Raw genomic sequence first — 19,927 nt, 5'->3', positions numbered from 1 at the left:
GACAGCGGCAGATTTGAACCCAACTTGTTGCTCTGTAATAGAGTTGCTCTAACCACAACCATGTCACCCAAGTGCTTGCCTTTGCCAACACAGTCATCTCCACATGTAACATTTCCTGATTTGCCTGGGCCATTTCACTCCTGACACCATCGCAGTTTCCTTAACTTAGATCAAGGGCCTAACTACAAATAAATTATGTCTCTCTATACCTATCATATTAGGCTCACCCCTCTGCAGGGGACCTCCCAAACGAAGACCTTTCTCATTGACAATCCCCAGTCTTGAATCACCTATGCCCCAAATGGCTTCAGAAGACTAGTCTGTGTGTATTCCAGGATTTTGCCATCATATTATTCTTACTAATTTGGTTAACCTGACCTTAGTATGGATAAAATTCCATGTTCAGAGTTCATTGTTGTAAGCGTATGCAAAGCATAACTAATACAAGGGGTCATAGTCTTAAGGTGGGAGTAAGTACAGAAATGGGTGGAAAAGGTATTTTTTGACACAGAGAGTGGTGGATGCACGGAATGTGCTGCCTGCAATGGTGCAGAGGCAGGTACAATAGGATCTTTTAAGAGACTATTAGATAGAAACATAGAGTCAAAAGAAATCAAGGGAAAGTAGGTTTTGAGGTTGGAACAACACTGTGGGCTGAAGGGCCTATACTTTGTTGTAGATTTCTGTGTTCTGTGTATCTAAGTATCCTTTTTTATTGTCAGCCCAATATCACGAGTACCTCTTGACCATCTCTATTCAAATCCACAAACACTGAGGGCCGGGAGATTCTTCAGTGGTTGGAAAGGCATGTTACTGATGGAAATCGCCCAGTGTTATATTCAAGGAAATCATCACTGCAGAGTCTGAGGGTGGATGAAGCTCTGCTGAGGGGAGGTGGTTCAATCGTGACTTGCCACCTGTTTGCTCCCCTCAACCAGCATTCAGCTCCCCACCATCATCTGCATCTGCTCAGTACGGTACTGCAGGTAAGCTTAGAGTGCATCCAATCTGCACTCACCACTAGGTTTTGGATCATACCGAGCTTTGCTTCTCCTCCCTCAGGTTGGAAATGCAATAGACAGCAGATGCTGGGATCTGGAGCCAAACAAGACTGAATGGTAGAAGGCAATCAGCAAGCTTGTGAGGGGGAAAGAATTGTCGATTTTTCAGGACCAGACTATGGATCGGTCTCCCCCCCACTCCCAACGTATGTGGGAATATTACTCTTCCCTTATCATCGCTGGTCCAACAGCATTGTGGAAACACCTTCATTATAAAGGCAGCAGTGGTTCAAAGTGGCAGTTTTCTGCCACGTTCTCAAGAGCAAGGGATGGGCAATAAATGTTGGTCATGACGACAATACACAAAAGTGGAGGAGAAACTCAGCAGGTCATGAAGCATCCATAGGAAGCCAAAGGTTTTCTGACGAAAGGCTCAAGCCCGAAACATTACCTTTACTTCCTATGGATGCTGTGTGACCTGCAGAGTTTCTCCAGCACACTTGTGTATTGTACTCATGCACAACATCTGCAGATTTTCTAGTTTAATGCCATTTGGTTGCAACAGCAAAGCCAACATCCTGAAAAATAAATCAATGGCCAATAAAAAAGCAGAAGCACACTTACTCCTTCTTCCGGGAGAGCAGAAGACAGTCGTTGAAGAGGTGGAGGTATATTGGCCTGTTGGAAAGCTTGAATTTTGACCCTGCCATGTAATTGGGCTGCGAGTCCACCTCAATGAGTTCCCCGTGCTTCACCAACCACCGGGACTGTGAGATCAGTGGGAAAATCTGGAGAAACAGAGAGAAAGGCCCCTAACTTGGTGAACCAGTGTACGAGAACTCCAAATCTAGGCCTTGCCTATGAGATGTTGCTGGGTTCAGAAGATGACCCAATCTCATTCCCTCCCAGATTTTTACATTTAGACATACAGCACGGTGACAGGCTCTTCCAGCCCATGAGCCCGTGCCGCCCAATTACACTCAATTAACCTACAGACCCCGGTACATTTTAAAGGGTGGGAGGAAACCAGAGCTCTTGAAGGAAACCCACACAGGTCATGGAGAAAACGTACAAACTCCTTTCAGACAGGGCCGGATTTTAACTCAGATTCGCTGGTGCTGTAATAGTGTTGTGCTAACTACTCTTCTCACCTGAATCCAAGTGTGAACTGAGGAAAGGAGAAATGATCCAGGAACCAGATCCAAACCCAATGCCAGCCATTGGGCTGAATTCTCCTCCATTTTCTGGCTGCCGAGGTTCCTCGTGCTATCAGCTGCATAGTTGCAACTGGACAGAGCCCAAAGGCAGCTGAAGCCCTTCTCCTCCCACCACTGACTTGCCACTCAGCCAGGTGATCACAAGCTGAAGCCCATGTCGAGACAAGATGCATTCTGCATCATGCCTTTGCGGAATGTGACCTGACAACCTTAATGCTGGCATTTAGTCACAAACTCAGCCCCAAGTCAGGTCTCAGCTTCTGTCGAGCAGGTGGCACTAATGGAGATGGTGCCCGAGCCACTGACATTTAGTCACGAACACAGCCCCAAGTCAGGTCTCAGCTTTAGTCGAGCAGATGGCACCGATGGAGATGGTACCCCAGCCACTGGCATTTAGTCATGAACTCAGCCCTGTCAGGTCTCAGCTTTAGTCGAGCAGGTGGCACCGATGGAGATGGTACCCCAGCCACTGGCATTTAGTCATGAACTCAGCCCTGTCAGGTCTCAGCTTGTGTCGAGCAAGTGGCACTGATGGAGATGGTCCCCAGCCACTGGCATTTAGTCACAAACTCAGCCCCAAGTCAGGTCTCAGATTGTGTCAAGCAGGTGGCACTGATGGAGATGGTGCCCCAGCCACTGGCATTTAGTCACGAACTCAGCCCCAAGTCAGGTCTCAGCTTGTGTCGAGCAGGTGGCACTGATAGATATGGTGCCCCAGCCACTGGCATTTCTTCCTCACCAAGCTACAGTCACCCTGGTTCAATCGGAACCTCCAGTGTTGTCTATCTGGAGTTTAAATTATATCCCCATGCAGGGATGTATCTAGGTTTTGGCAGGTATAGCACATGCTCTGGGTGCCACTTGAAGAGGGAGGGGGCACCACTAAGCAGTTTCTGCCCCTGGTGGTTTCCTTCACCACTCCAGGCCCCCAGTGGACTCCTTCATTGCCCTGAGCCCCCAGTGGTCTCCTTCACTGCCTCAGGCCCTCAGCGGTCTCCTCCACCCCAGGCCCCTGGTGGTCTCCTCCACCCCGGGCCCCCGGTGGTCTCCTCCACCCCGGGCCCCCGGTGGTCTCCTCCACCCCGGGCCCTCAGTGGTCACCGCACTTCCCCCGATGACTAGAAGTGGTGCATTGAAGGAAGCATGATTAGCCTAGACCATAGATGGAGGCCGATTCGCCTGAACTAAGCCTGATTTCTCCCCACCTCCACCAGCATATCCCCCCCCCATACAAACAACACTCACCTCTTCTCTGCTTTGTCCTTCCTTTTGCTCTCAACTTTATAAAAGGCCGAATCCAAATGCAGTATATCATGGCAGCCACCAAGGCCCACTCTCACGAGACCTCCTTGTTGCCCTTCATTTTGTCGCATGGAATGTAAAAGGTTGGCCACCCCTGCCATGGCCGCTATATTACGTAGATATGTCCCTGACCCTGTGACTGGCTGGGTTCCCCCTGATCTTCTGGTTTTCTCCAACACTCCAAAGACTTGCAGGTTGGGGCACAGGAATATTATATTCACAAGTACAATGTATAGTTGCAGTGAAAGTCTAACTTGCTTCATCTTCCCAGAAATATGAAACACACTAAGGACCAATTAAGTGAATTAACACACAAGACACCACTAAGAGAAAAAAATACAATAAATATAAAAGGAAGAGAGAGAAGATAAGTAAGTAAATAAATAAATATAATGAATCCCTTTATCTGGAATTCAACTATCTGGCAAAAAAATCATGGAAAATAGGTAAAATAAAATACAAAAGTTTAAAATTGGACCCCTAACGGTCAGTTCCCCAATCCACGCAACACACAATCTCAAGCAACAGGCAAATTCACTTATCCGGCATCTATGAATCCCCATAGGTGCTGGATCCCAGGGGGTTTACTGTACTTACAGTTGGCATGGTAAAACAAAAAAAATGTTCTGTGTTAATGGTACAGATAAATCTTTGGTGGTCTTGTTGGTTGTGCTGTACAATGGGCTGAAGGGTCATTGCCGTATGATTATCTCTAGAGCTTTGTTGCTCTGAATTCCCTCTCATTTGGCTTCTGTTTGGCCTTTTAGCAATTCTTTACCTCTGTGCATTGCACCAACGTGTAAACAAAGGAGAGGACTGGGGTTCGAATCCCATGCTGTCTGAAAGGAGTTTGTACTTTCTCCCCGTGTCTGCGTGGGTTTTCTCCGGGACTTCCGGCTTCCTCCCACCGTTCAAAACTTACTGTAGGGTGTAGGCTAATGGGGTGTAAAGTGGGCGGCACAGACTCGTGGGTCAAAATGGCCTGTTACCATGCTGGATGTCTAAATTTTAAAAAACATAACAGGGAGCTGCTCTGGATTAGCATCATGTGGCTCTCCTCTCCCTCCACATTCCAAGTCATTTGTGGAGCTGAACTTATGAGAGAACTGTGGTGGCGCAGAGATCTTACCTTGCTCTCAAAATGGAATTTGTTGTTGAGGTGAATGAGTTCTTCGGTCCTCTTCATCGACTGCACACTGGAATTACACTCCTGCGTGAGCTGAGAGAAGGAGACAAGAGAGTCATTGCATCTCCAGCATTCCCTTTGATTGGCTTGAGCTGAGGCTTTGTTGATGACTTCGACAATTAACTGACGGATGGATTCCTCCACGTTGAAACCTCAAAAACCATCCTGAACCTCCAAATCCTCTGCCCAATTCACTCCCCCATATCCTGCATGCAACCTCCCATACCTTCCTTGAAACCTCCCCCACCCCCACCTCAGGTCAGGCCTGAACTGTAATCTGCATTCTCAGACTTCCAGAGATGCCAAAGCCTTTCACCTTCTTGAGCTTGTCGAGGGCTTTCGTAGCAGTCTCCTCATCCTGGGATCCCTGTTTGGTCCTCTTCAGTATATTCTGCAAAACAGACGGTCCACTCTGTTATTGGTCACTGGTTGGCATGGAATCCAAAAGCAAATTACAGCACTTGCTGGAAAATTAAAGACTCAAGATGCCAGAAACATTCATCAAGTCAGGCAGCATGTGTGGGGAAAGAACATTTCAGGTCCATGAATGTTTTTTAATAATATCAGCCTTTTTACTGTTAATTTCAAAGTAATTTGAAGATACAGCCTGGTAACAGGCCCTTCCTGCCCTCGCTGCCCAAGAACACCCATGTGACTAGTTAACTTACCATGTCAACCTTTTGACCTCAGTAAGTATCTGTGTCATTCAGGATACTGGGAGCTTGGATGGGCGGGGGGGGGGGGGGGCGAGGTGGTGGCTGGGGCGTCAGGAGCTCCGGTGGGCAGGAGGCTGAGCAAAGATCTGTTGTCGAGGCATTGGGAGCTCGGATGGCCGGCCAATTGGGAAGTCAGGAGCTCAGATGGGTGGGCAGTTGGGGCCAAAGATGGTGGTGGGGAGGGCCGTTGACTTTTACACAGGTTCATCAAAAACACCATATTTTTGGGTCAAAATAAAAGGGGGGGGGAAACTATTACATGGTATTGATGATTACATGAGTATTTACAGCACAGACCCTGTACATCTTCAGAAAGTGGGAGGAAAGCGGAGTACCCAGAGGAAACTGACACAGATATAGGGAGAACATGCAAACTCCTTCCAGACAGCACCAGATTCAAACATGGCAATGCTAGCAATGTACTAGTTTTGTCCTGACCACTACACTAACCGTGCTTTTTCTTATCTCTTTGGGTAGTTTTTAATTTTATCCATCTACTATTTACACCTCCTGCAGACACACCCTTTGTCGTTCACAGGCCTTTACCAATTTCTCTTAGCGAGCACCACCCAGCACAATCAAAGCCCAATTTCCCCATGACTTTCTTTATGCTCCTTCCTCTCCCCTTAAAACTTGTTTTGAATCTAATCTTTACCATTTCCAAAGTAAGAGCTTTTTCCTGGAAATAGTGTCCAGTTACAGCCTTCCTGACCCACTGGGTCTTTCCAGCGTTTCCTCCCACCTTTCAAAATGTACGGGGGTTGTAGGTTTATTGGATGTTTTTGGGCAGGACGGGTGCATGGACCAGAGGGCCTGTACATCTAAATTTAGATGTGTTGTACATCTAAATTTAATTGAAATTTTAAAAACAATAATAATTTAACAGGAATGAACAATATGGAGAATAGAAGAAATCAGAATCAGGATTTATTCTCATGAACAAATCATGAAATTCGGTGATTGCAGCATCATAGAGCAAACATTTTTTTAAACCCTCTTATGATATTACTATCAAATATAATGGCAATAACATTGCACGAAAAGTAAGGCCGTGTCTTTGGTCTTTTTGATTATTCAGGAATCTGATGGCACCGGGAAAGAAACTGTCCTTGTGTCACTGAGTCCTCATCTTTAGGCTCTTTCCCCAATGGTAGCAGAGTGAAGAGGATATGGCCTGGGTGGTGGGGGTCTTTAAGGATAGGGGCTGCTTTTTTAAGACATCGCCTCATGTAGATATCATCAATGGAGTGAAGTCTGTTGCCTGTGAGGTCACAGACCAAGTTAGCAACTCTCTGGAGTTTATTCTCGTCCTGAGAGTTGGCACCTCCATACCAGGCAATGATGCAACCAGCCAGAATGTTGGTACACCTGTAGAAGTTTATGAGAGTTTTTGGTGACATACCATATCTCTTCAGACACCTCACAAAGTATAGCCACTGGCGAGCCTTCTTTGCATCAACATGGAGGCTCCAGGACAGATCTTCAGAGATGTTAACACCCAAGAATTTGAAGTTCTTGAACCTCTCTACTACTGAGCCCTGAACTCCCTCCTCCAGGACTTCCTCCTGAAGTCCACAATCATTTCCTTGGTTTTGCTGATGTTTGGCTCAAGATTGTTGTCGTTGCAAGGGTTCACCCTCTTAAATGATGTTCTAACATCGCCCTCAGAGACAGATATCACAGCATCCTCAGCCTTTTCAGGGATTCTAGTAGCCATTGTTTGTTTCTTCTTCTCAAAGTGGGCATCGAAGATTTTCAGCTCATCACAGCCACCTATAGTGTTCGCCCTCGCTTTGTAGGCTGTAATGGCCTGCATTCCCTGCCATAGCTGGCGTGTATCTGTTTCTGACTTCCTCTGGAATTGCCACTTTGCTTCGGAGATGGCCTTCTGCAAGTCGTACCTGAACTTCCTGTAAAGATCCCGATCCCCAGCCTTAAATGTCCTTGTTCTCACCCTCAGCAGGTTGCAGACTCTCCGATTCATCAAGGGCTTCAGGTTAAGGAACACTCGGTATTTACGTGTAGGCACACAGTCATCCACGCAGGTCCTGATGAAGTTGGTTACGCCTGTGGCATATTCCTTCGTCTATGGATGAGTTCTTGAATATGTTCCAGTCCACCAATTCAAAGCAGTCCTGCTGACGCTCCTCCGCCTCCCTCGACCACACCTTCGCTGTTTCACCACTGGTGCTGTAGATCAGACTTACCGAAGTGCAGTCGTGGTATGGCTTGGTATGCCATACACGGTGGTGTAGCAGGGGTCAAATGTGTTGGTTCCCTGGTCTCGCATGTGATGCGTTGGTGGTAGTCTGTCAGAAACTTCTTCAGGTTGGCCTGACTGAAGTCTCTCCTATTGATCGGGAAGGCATCTGGATGTGCTCTTTATCACAGTACTCAGTCCCTCCAGTGCCAGCCTGACGTTAGCCTGGGGCGGAATGTACACTGCGACCAGGATGATGGCGGTGAACTCTCTTAGAAGGTGGAATGGGTAACACTTGATCGCCAGATGTTCCAGGTCAGGGGAGCAGGACTGGGACATGACCATCATGTCTGTTCACCATGATGAATTGATGATGATACAAACACCGCCTCCCCTGGTTTTTTCCAGATGCCTGTGTTAGATCAACGCGATGGAGGGTGTAGCCCTTGGGCTGGAGCACCGTGTCCAGAATGTCCGCATTTAGCCATGTTTCCGTAAAGCACATCACGCAGCACTCCCTGGTGTCTCTCCAATGTTGAAGTCTGGCTTGGAGTTCATCAAGTTTGTTCTCCAAGGACTGTATGTTGACCATGAGGATGGTTGGGAGTGGAAAAACAAGAGAGTAAAGGATGTTGATTAGAGGAAGGAGACATTGCAACTGTGAAGCACCTGCAATATGCAAGAAGCCTGATCTCATTCAGGGAAAAACAGGTTGTTTTATTGGCACCCTGTTCACCATTCCAAGCAGTCCACCCCACTAATAAACCACAGCTGACATTTGCTCCATCTAAAAATGCACAACAGTCACTCACCAACACTACTCCACTTCTTAAACCAGGACCTCCACCACAAAGAACAACAAGGGCAGTAAGCACTTCAACCTCCCTTTGGAACACCAATCATAGACTGCTCCGACACCACAAAAGGACTCTCTGCACCATTGCAGGTCACTTTTCTGCATTAGCATGTGAATATTTGGAATCTATTTTATGTATTATTGTCTCTTTTAACTTAATTCAATTACTGCAATATTCCTGGGTGTCAACATCTCTGAGGATCTGTCCTGGGGCCTCCATGTCGATGCAATCACGGGAAAAGCTCACCAGTGACTAAACTTTGTAAAGAGTTTGAGGAGATTTGCTACGTCACCAAAGACCCTTGAAAAATTTCTATAGGTGAAATGTGGAGACCATTCTGTTTGGTTGCATCATTGTCAGGTGCCAATAAAGAGGACAGGAAAAAAACTTCGGAGAGTTGCTAACTCAGCCTGCGACCTCACAGGCACCAGTCTTCAACTCCATCGATGACATCTACAAGAGGCAGTGAACAAAGCAGCCTTTATGCTAAAGGACCCCCACCACACAGGCCATCTACCATTAAGAAAAGGTACAGGAGCCTGAAGACGAGCACTTAGCGGCACAAGGACAGCTTCTTCCCCTCTGCCATCAGATTTCTGAAAGGACAGTGGGCCATAGACCTTACCTCAGTTTATCCTATTTTCTTGCACTAACTGTTTATTTTTGAAACGTGATTTGCAGCAGTGTTTGCACTGCTGTGCTTCAGCAAAACATCAAATTTCGTGGCATGTTCATGACGATAAATTCTGATTCTATTCTAATATTTATGGTTTTTCTGTTCAACTACAGCAAGGAAGAATTTCAGTGCAGATGTACATTGAATGACGAGTATGACAATAAACTAATAATCATCATCACTTGGGAACCCCTGCAGATTCCTCTCTGAGTTATGCACCACCCTAACTTGGAAATATGACACTGTTGCTTTATCAATAGTGGGTTCAAATCCTGGGCAATCCCTCCCATTACAGTCTGAGAAACTTCACCTCAAGGACTGCAGCATTTAAAAGCAGCAATTTCTTGAGGACAATTGGGATGGGCAATAGCTGGTGCCCTTACTAGGAATTACCACAAAAGGAATTAACAAGCAATTAATTAGACAAGGACTTTTAATTGGACTAGTTAAATTGTGAGAGAAGTTGCTCTGTTCCCTCTTCATACAGGGGGTTGGAATGGACAGTCCAAAAGGAGATTTGACAGAGGGGTTAACATTATTAATTGTTTGGGGGGAAATGGAAAAAAATGTTATGAACTATTTATGTAATGGAATGAGGCCTGGAAGGGCATTGAGGGAAATTCCAAAGTAGCCTTCAGATTGGAACTGAAGGGTAAACATTTGCAAATTGGGGTAAGTGGGGTAACTGGAGAGCTCATTCAAAGATCCAGCAGAGAATGAATGGGCTGAAAGAAGCAAGCATGGTTTGTGATCTTGTTCGCAGATCAGCGGCGTACCTCCACCAACATCTTCAGTCGCATTATCCTCTGGAAAGGCAGGATCAGAAATGAGGTAAGAGGCAGTCGTTGGCAGATGGGATCCTCCTGCAGTCTGGCCAAGATGCCCGGAAACCTGGGATTCTCCTGCCTGGAATGGTGATCCAAAGAATAGCCTGGTCATCAAATTCATTTCAATCACAAAGCAAATACAACTGGTCTCTAAAATACACATCCAGTGGCAAGTTGAATTGACTGGATGTGCATCAGGATTAGTAACCATCCAACATCCAACTTTGCTAATCTATGACCATTCTGGTCTCTTTCTCTGCTCATTCAGCACTGACAGGCCCAACATGGCCCAGCGACCCAGTGTTTGGGGGTACTGCATCACCTGGGTTAAATTCACCAAGCAGTCCAGATCTCCCATGATTTCACATACAACATTATCAATGGAGGTGCTGCCTCAAACAGTAGCAACCTCACTCAAATTCGGTGAAAGAAGTGGTTCACACGCACAGCAGTCGCTGGTAGGTCTGCTCCTGGTAGGCCTGGTTGGTGACGTAAGGTAGGTAGACTCTCCTAAAATCAGAGCAGTGGCCCAGGACAATGTCACACACATCAAAGTTCAAGGTGTCCTTCTCCAGCCTCTCCTCCAGCTGCTGCAGGAACCTGGAAGAGTAACAAAAGAAAGACTCTGAGCTATGACCCAGTCCAGGAGTGCAGATATGGCAGTGAACGGGGAGTAGGGTGGTCACCACATTAAATAAGAAGAAAGCATGATGTGACCAGATGATGGAAGGACTGTTTATGGTTCATTGTTAGGCCCAGCAGACATGGTCAATCATATCTCTTTCATTACATTCACCATTTCATCAGCCACCCCTTTAATTCTTTAAATTTAATTTCTTATTTAATTTTACACATAAAGCATGGGAACAGGCCCTCCCAACCCATGAGCTCGGGCTGTCCAATTACACCCACGCACATTTTGGAGAAACTCAGCAGGTCAGGTCAGTGTACTTTATAGAGCAAAGACATAACCAACGTTTCGGGCTTGAGGGAAGAGCAAGTGCCCAAACAAAATGGTGGGGGGAGGAGAACAGTCCCACAGGCAGGAGGTAATAGGAGGATAAGGGAGGGAGGGCACACCCCCATCCCCAGACCTTGGACACATTCACTATAACCAGGCTGCGTATGTGCACTCCTGTAACATTGCCTGCCATTGATCTGTGTCCATTGTCCTGACTCCATGGTTTACTATCCTGTCGTGGGTTCTGTTCCATAACCTCACTATTCATAACCTAACAACTGAAGAAAAGTGGACCATCTATAGCTTTTAAGAGATACAAGTGGGCACGTGATCATGTGCACACACTCACACCACAGACATACACATGCAGACACAAACAAATAGTTCACATCACTCAGCCACTCTGAGGTCAGGTGTGGTCTCCCTCTCTCATCTGGATGGGGATTGGTTCATTCTAAATGAAGAGAAGATGTCACCTACTAAAGGAATGGACTCTTCTTCCTTTTAACTTCTAGGTCTGCCTCCCATTGAAGCTATGTTGGGTTATTGCATTTTCTCCTCTGACGGGTGCAATACTTACTTTTCACTGACTTCCTTGACTTCAGGCAGTTTTGAGAACAGCCATTGCTTTTCCTGGGCATTGAGACATTCCTGGAGCTCCTTTGAATTCTGGAAATGTTCAACCATTATGGTGAGGCTATGAAGGTAGGATCCTTCTGAAGTGACCAATTCAAACTTGGCCTAATGGAAACAAGAGCCCAAATTTAACATGGATCTTCAGTGGGAACATTGCATGGCAGCAACAATTCAATCCAGGAGCACCCCACGTCAGGAGGGACCACTGAAGCCACTCCCCAAAGAGGTGAACATTACACATCACTGACTAGAGATTGGGTGGCAATTTCGTAACATAGCCTTCGTCAGAAGAGGAAGGCTGATGCGGGAGTTGTCAGCAGTTCCAATGAACCCAATACATGCTATAATTCTCAGAATGCTTCAAATTCCTTGAGTTTCAATTTTGACAAGGGAAGCAAATGGGAGAGTCAAGTTTACTGCATCAATAAGGAAACACCCTTTCTCTCTGTCCTGTCACAGATTAGTCCCTGCTAGCAGTCTACTAATTAATGGCCACAACAGGTCAAGAGTTGTGAGCTCAAGAATTGCTCAATGATTTTCAACCTCAGCAATGCAATCTGAAAAGAGGGACAGAGAGAGAGAGAGAGAGAGAGAGAGAGAGAGAGAAGAAGACCATTCAAACACAACTCATAACCGTACAAGGACCAGATGGAGGAGGAGGTGGGATGTGAATTTAAGGGGGAATTAAGCAGAAGGCATGAGAGAAACAGAGCTTTCCTGGGTCGAGGTTCTCTGGGTAGATTCACACCACTGTGGCCTGCAGTGCCTCGAAGAACAATGTTCAACAATAAGGGCTCACTCACCTCCTGCAACTTTCTCTGCTCATTGCCTATTCTGTCCAGTAACCCACTTCTCCGTACGTCGGGGATATCCTGCCAAAGAGCAAACGCATTGCCCCGGGCAGACCGTTGTGACCAGTATGCATTCGGTGGCAACGAGTTGCACTTCCTGGGGAGGATGACATCATAGTCCTCAATAACCGTGTCTGCCCGTTTCTGCCTTTGGATTTCACGGTCACTTGCCACGTTGCTGTACTCCTGATAAAGGATTGCTGAGGGAACAGAACCACTGGACACATTAATACTGGGCTGTGCACTACTGATCACATTTGTAAGTGTAGAGTGCATCGAAAGAACCAAAGACTTGTTGATCCAAACCAAGGCTTTTATTAACTAAAAGACTGGAGCGTATCACATGTAGGTCGTCGACCAGTCCAGAATGACCTGGTCTGGCTAGGAGCAATCCTTTAAGACCTGCCAGTAGGTGTGGCTCCACTCTCAGCCAATCACAGTCATCCTACACTACCATCTGTACATATACACATTGGTGATAGAATCTGTACTATCACAGTAAGCACCAAAGCTAGTCAGGCTAATGTACCAGAGAAAGGAACTTGGAACAAATACCTAGGTAGGTAGTCTCAGTAGTGGAGCGTATCTGACTCATGGAGCCGGCTTTTTTTGGTTCTGTGCGAACAAGGTAGCCGGCTTCCAAAGATGAGTCATGTATTTGGCAATATCACGGACTTTCAGTGTAAAAGGGGCTACTAATTGGCCTAGCTGTCTCAGGATTAAGATCTGCTCTGGGTAGTGTGTGCTTGGACTTCAATGCACTTGCTTCTTTCTGGTTCCATGGTCGAAGAGACTGCCAATATCTGCTATCATAACTGACGGACAGAACACCAAGGAAGCCATTAGCTCGTTAAACAAAACCACAGCAACTGTGGACAGAATTAAAACCCGCCCTCAAGCCATTCACTTGAAAAGCATAATGTAGTAGCATCTAGAATTTGGGGAATGAACCGACTTTCCAAAAGGACAATGTTCAACTTCACAGGAGCTGAGGGTGAATTCTCGACCCCAAACCTCGTTTAAGGAGAGAGAAGGTAATGGAGTGGGACATCGAGCCTCTGCTGGAGGCCACTGAGCACTTGTCAAACACAATGGTGTGAAACAGAGACAGGATTATATTACTCACAGCTCATCAGAAACTTGGAATGCCTTCTTTCCCTCAGATGTTTCACACTGATCTCTTCCTCTGACTCCACTCTCCTGAGTAAAAGTAAAAATGGATTCAGTTTCCATTTAACTGCATTCCTTCTTTGACACAGTGTGTCTTTGGTTTAGTCACTGTTTGTTTTGTTCAGACATTCTTGTGATAGGTGTAATATTTGTATTGTTCATATTCACGTCAGACAATCTGCGAGTTAGTGTGTGTGCGTGTCAGTGCATTTATAGGGAAGAGAGTGTGTGTGTGTGTGTGTGCGCGCGTGCGCGCATGGTGTAGGGAAGTGCATGTGTGTATCTGTGAATGGTGTAGGAAAAGCTCTGTGTGTGTGCGTCTGTGCATGGTGTAGGGAAGCTTGCATGTGTGTGCATGCGCGTGTGCATGCGCATGTCCCTGCATGACAGTGGGAAGAGTGTGCGCACGTCTTTGCATGGCATAAGGAAGTAAGAGTGTGGGGGAGTCACGTCACGTGATGGAGTAGTGGCCGGTAGGGGAATACCAGCCCTCTCCAGAAAAGAAGAAATAAAGAGAAGAAAATACAAAGTTCAAGAAATACAAAACATAACAAATAAAAGATAAAGTTGTAGATAAAGAAAAAAAATGGCACCCAAGAAGGAAAAAGTACTAACAACGGGAAAAAAAGAAGAAAAGATGCCAGAAGAGAAAGGAGAAGGCCTTTCCTGCATGAAGAAACAGGGAGCCGTCATGGAGAAGAGAGCCTGTTCTCCGAGGTTGGTGACGATCCTGCAGAGTCGTGACCCCCCCCCCCGACCGCTGGACTGCAAAAATGGCTCTGTGAGCCAAACAAGGGCGCGTAACTGCGCATGCACAAGGAGTTGCGCATGCGCAGTGCACTTACTAAGGAGAACGCCGACGGGAGGGGGGCTCAGCTGAGGAGCAGGCAAACATAACGCGACCAGCCGAGGGATGCCCGACACCAGGGGTCTCAGCTGGAAGACGAGGAAAGCGACAGGAAAAGGAGTGAAAGGAAAGAAGAGCAGCAGCAGGAGGCCCAGCAGATAACTAGCCCAGAAGGACCAACAGCAAGAAGCCAAGCAAGAAGAAGCCCAGCAAAGTGAGACAAGCAACTTATCAGGAAAGTCAGAAGAGACACAGATACAAGGAAGAGAAGAAGAAGACACAAACACAGGTACAGACACAGAAGAGGAAGAAGAAGACCAAGATCTGCACAGAGAAATAGAAGATAAAACAGATGGACAGAATATAGATAAAGTGTTTTTCCAAGAACAAATGAGAGCATTAAAAGAATGGTTGACATTAGAATTTAGTGAAATGAAAAGAAAAATGAAAAGTACAGAAGAAAAAGTAAATAGAATACCCTGTTTCATGACAGAAATAGAGAAAAAATTAGAAAATGTGGAAAAACGAGAAATGGCTGTAGAAATGGAAGTGAACGACTTAAGAAGAAAAGTGGAAGAAAGTGATAAAAAAGTTAAAGAGTCACAAGAGTTGGTAGCTCAGAAAATTGATATGTTGGAAAATTATAGTAGACGAAACAACAGTGGGCCTAAAGGAAGATCAAAAAGGCACAGATATGAAGGAATTTATAAAAGAATGGATCCCAAAGGTTCTGGGAATGACAGAAATACAGGAAGGAATGGAAATAGAAAGTGCACACAGGACTCTAGCTCACAGACACATCAAAAACCAAGATCCGTTTTAGTAAACTTTTTGAGATATATGACAAGAGAAAATATACTGGGGCAAGGAATAAAATTACAGAAGACAATAAACCATTGGAATACAAGGGTCAAAAAATATTTTTTTTCCCAGATATAAGTTTTGAAATCTTAAAGAAGAGGAAGGAGTTTAATACAGCAAAATTGATCCTATGGAAAAAAGGTTATAAATTTATGTTAAGACATCCAGCTGTGCTTAAAATTTTTATCCCTGGAGAGCAAAAAAGACTGATCTCGGATCCAGAGGAAGCACGAGATTTTGCAGAACGCCTGCAGGACAGAAGGAGAGATGAAGAGATGTAATAAAAATGAAGAACGGCGATAAAATACATATAAAAATGTAAAAATAATGTATATGTAAGAACTAAAGAAGGGAAAGAGAAGGGAAGAAAGGAAGTAAGGGGGAAAAAAAAGAGGGTGAGCTTTGTTATATGTGTAAAAAAAAAGTCTTTTCGGGGGGGTGTTGGGTGGGAGAGAATAACCATCACTGTGAAATCAGTTGATGCTTGCAAGCGGGTTCGCAATCCAAATGGAGAGGGGACTTGTGGTTACCCAGCAAGGGATAAGGGGCAACTCAGAGAGGAGGGGGACATTTTGGGCTAAGGGAATATTGGATGTGGGAGTTGTTGAAGTATTATATGTTTTAAATGTGTGGTCATACATTGAGTTTAAAAAGGGAAACTGAGAGATGAAAATGGTGAAAAGGGGGATGGTGGTGGTGAAGAAGCGGAAATGAGGTGTAAACAGGGTATGAGATGGCCATGTTGAATTATATGACTATAAATATTAATAGAATACATAACCAAATTAAATGGAAGAGGCTATTAAATTTACTGAAAAAATAAAAAAATAGACATAGCATTTGTCCAGGAAATGCATCTAACTGAAGTGGAACATAATAAATTAAAGAGAGACTGGGTAGGGCACATAGCAGCAGCTTCATATAATTCAAAAGCTAGAGGTGTAGCTATATTAATTAATGTACCAATCAAAATAGAGGAGGAAATAATAGATCCAGCAGGGAGGCATGTAATGATAAAGTGTCAGATATATTCAGAATTTTGGAATTTGCTCAATATACATGCACCTAGTGAAGAGGATCAAAAGTTTATGCAAGATATTTTTTTGAAGATTGTAGATACGCAAGGGAATATATTGATAGGAGGGGATTTTTACCTTAATTTGGATCCAATGTTGGATAAAACTGGACAAAAGACTAGCAAAACGAATAAAGTGGCCAAATTTATGGTTAAATCAATGCAGGAAATTAAACTTATGGATATATGGAGGAGGCAGCACCCAAGGGAGAAGGAATAATCATATTATTCGAGTAGGCATAAAACATACTCAAGGATTGATATGTTTTTGTTGTCAGCCCATATTCAAGGGAGAGTTAGGAAAACTGAATATAAAGCTAGATTGCTATCTGATCATTCACCCCTGTTATTAGCAATAGAACTGGAGGACATCCCACCAAGAACATATAGATGGAGGTTAAACTCCATGCTACTTAAAAGGCAGGAATTTAGAGAGTTTATTGAACACCAAATTAAAATGTGCTTTGAAATAAATATGGAATCAGTGAAAGACAAATTTATATTATGGGATGCAATAAAAGATAATGTTATGTAACTAAGATGAAAAAGGACGACAATCGGGAAATAGAGCAGTTGGAAAGGGAGATAGTAAGTACAGAAAAGGAACTAGCAACAAGGGAAGATACAACAAAAAGAAGAGAATTGGCGGACAAAAAAAATACGAAACATTACAAACGAATAAGGTGGAGAAGTAAAGCAAAATTATTATGAACTAGGAGAAAAAAAACACACAAAATATTAGCCTGGCAACCTAAAACAGGACAAGCTAAAAGAACTGTATTGGCATCAAGGAAAAAGGACAAACAAATTACATATAATCCATGGAGATTAATGAAAACTTTAAGGAATTTTATGAACAATTATACCAAACTGAGAACAAGAGGAAAGATGATAAAATAGAAGAGCTTTTAGCTAAAATTTAACTGCCAAAATTGCAAGAAGAGGAACAAAACAAACTGATAAAACCATTTGAAATAGAGGAAGTACAGGGTATATTAAAAAAGCTGCCAAAAAATAAAATGCCTGGAGAGGATGGATTCCCAAAAGAATTCTATAAAACATTTCAAGAGTTATTAATTCCTCCTCTCCTGGAAGTAATGAACCAGATAGAAGAAAGACAAAACTTGCCAGATTCATGTAAGATAGCAATAATTACAGTAATACCAAAGAAGGGGAAGGATCCACTAACACCAGCTTCATATAGTCCAATATCTCTACTTAATTCAGATTATAAGATAATAACAAAATTATTAGCAAACAGATTGGCTGACTATGTACCAAAAATAGTAAAACAAGATCAAACTAGATTTATTAAGAAAAGACGAACAGCGGATAATGTCTATAAATTTATTAATCTAATTCATGTAGTTCAAGGAAATAAGAAACCAACAGTGGCTGTTGCTTTAGACACAGAAAAAGCCTTTGACAGGGTAGAATGGAATTATTTATTCAAAGTATTACAGAGGTTCAATCTACCAGAAAAATATATTAATTGGATTAAAGCATTATATAATGGACCATTGGCGACGGTAACAGTAAATGGATATGTCTCGAACCAATTTAAATTAAGTAAGTCAACTAGGCAGGGATGTCCATTATTGCTTTAGCAATAGAACTATTGGCAGAACTGATAAGAACAGAAAATAAAATAAAAGGGATAAAAATAAAGGAGGAGTATAAATTCAGTTTATTTGCAGATGACACCATAGTATATTTAACAGAACCAGAAATATCAATAAAAGAACTACATAAGAAATTGAGGAATATGGAGAAATATCAGGGTACAAGATCAACGCAAATAAAAGTGAAGTGATACCAATGCGTAATGCGGGTTATACAGAATTTAAAAAAGAATCACCATTTAAATGGCAAACGCAAGCAATCCGATACCTAGGTATTAGGTTAGATAATAATTTAAGCCACTTGTACAAATTAAATTATTACCCACTAATAAAGAAATTGCAGGAAGACTTAGAACATTGGAAAGAATTACCGCTAATGTTGATAGGGAGAGTAAATTGCATTAAAATTAATATCTTCCCAAGGATACAATACTTATTTCAATCATTACCAATTCCCTTAACAGAGAAATTCTTCAATGAACTAAAGAGAATAATAAGGAAATTTTTATGGAAAGGGGGGGAAACCGAGGATAGTGTTAGATAAATGAACAGAGAGGTGCAACCAAGGTGGATTGCACAAGTTATATCTCACGCCCCAAAAGTTAAATAAATGGGATCCAACATTATCAGATAGATGTTTTTGCTGTAAGAAGGAAATGGGAACAACAGAACATGCAATTTGGGCATGTGAGAAAGTGAAAAAGTTTTGGGAAGAACTAAATCAGATATTAAATAAAATCACAAAAAACAACATACCAAAAAATCCAGAGATCTTTCTTCTAAGTAATATAATAAGTAAAGAACTAGGCCTCAAACTGGATGAAGCGCAAAAAAAGATTTATTATGATAGCCATAGCTGTAGCAAAAAAATGTATGTCAACTTGGAAATCAGAAGAGAGCCTGAGAGTACAACAATGGTACATAGAAATGAATAAATGTATTCCATTGGAAAAAATAACATATAATTTAAAAAATAGTTTAAACAAATTTTGGAACCATACATGGAACATAACAGAGAGGTCCTACCGCGGACCTCCACCCACTAAAATGATAGAATGAGAAGAAGACAAAATGAACTGATGACACATTTTTCTTGTTTATTTTTCATTGTGTGATGACATTGTTTAATGGGTTTATTGTATTGTATATGTTGAATGTTTATTGGTTTTGGAGGCGGGTGGGAAGGGGGGAGGGAAGGTAGGGGGGGAAAAAAGGGGAGAAAATGCCACTGTGTATATTTAAGAGGGAAATGTTTGCATGTATTTTGGTTGATATGGTTCATAGTGTGAAAAATAAAAAAATAAAAAAATAAGAGTGAGTGTGTGTGTGTGTGTGTGTGTGTGTGTGTGTGTTACAAACTCACACACGGCCAGTGGTAATAAATGTGCGAGTGGTTCTGCTACCTTTTGTCAGTCCCCAGCATTCAGTTCCACTACAACAGGCAGTTGAAACTCCTGGCTACATTTCACACTGCCAGTGAAATATTAACCTCTATCCCTATGCCGTCCCCATGCCTCTGTCCCAGTGTAAGAGTGCAACCCAGTTTCAGGAGCAGGTCTGTATGCAGGTCACCCGAGTGTTGGGCATAAACCCGGTGCAAGCATTACCTCTGAAGGACACTTGTCCGCCATGTATGGGGTGGAGGACTGTCAAAGATGAGCCCATCCCTTTGAGGCTTTGGGGACGCGTTGCTGTTGATCGAGATCAGAGATTTACTCTTCTGTTTTACATTCTGTCTGCCTAAGACCAAAATGCAAGAAGTGAAAGAACGAAATATCTGGAATGTGGATCTCAGAGAGAGAACTACCATAACCACAGAAGGGAATGAGTAGAGACACAGTGGCATTTCAAAGAGGAATTATTCACTCACCATTTTAAACCCAAGGATGACAATTGTGCAGAAGATGAATGACGCAGGTGGA

The 19,927-nt window shown here is 43.6% G+C and overlaps 1 protein-coding gene across 3 annotated transcripts in view; it reads right to left on the bottom strand.

Moving 5' to 3' along the window:
* The window catches only part of arhgef19 (Rho guanine nucleotide exchange factor (GEF) 19), a 90,159-nt gene that overhangs the window by 16,832 nt on the left and 53,400 nt on the right, over nucleotides 1–19,927 (bottom strand). For 2 of the 3 annotated variants that reach the window (XM_069918874.1, XM_069918872.1), the window contains 9 exons: nucleotides 19,613–19,745; nucleotides 13,557–13,630; nucleotides 12,383–12,630; nucleotides 11,524–11,684; nucleotides 10,430–10,582; nucleotides 9,932–10,061; nucleotides 5,023–5,097; nucleotides 4,650–4,739; nucleotides 1,626–1,789 (listed from right to left, as the gene is read on the bottom strand). In XM_069918874.1, coding sequence (XP_069774975.1) covers nucleotides 1,626–1,789; nucleotides 4,650–4,739; nucleotides 5,023–5,097; nucleotides 9,932–10,061; nucleotides 10,430–10,582; nucleotides 11,524–11,684; nucleotides 12,383–12,630; nucleotides 13,557–13,630; nucleotides 19,613–19,745 — 1,228 coding nt within the window. The remainder of the gene's footprint in view (nucleotides 1–1,625; nucleotides 1,790–4,649; nucleotides 4,740–5,022; nucleotides 5,098–9,931; nucleotides 10,062–10,429; nucleotides 10,583–11,523; nucleotides 11,685–12,382; nucleotides 12,631–13,556; nucleotides 13,631–19,612; nucleotides 19,746–19,927) is intronic. The other variant, XM_069918873.1, reaches the window with a different exon arrangement.

Source organism: Narcine bancroftii, chromosome 2 (assembly GCF_036971445.1).
Source record: "Narcine bancroftii isolate sNarBan1 chromosome 2, sNarBan1.hap1, whole genome shotgun sequence".
Lineage (NCBI taxonomy): Eukaryota > Metazoa > Chordata > Chondrichthyes > Torpediniformes > Narcinidae > Narcine > Narcine bancroftii.
The sequence above is the reverse complement of the archived record's forward strand: the minus strand, read 5'-3'. Positions and strand labels throughout refer to the sequence as shown.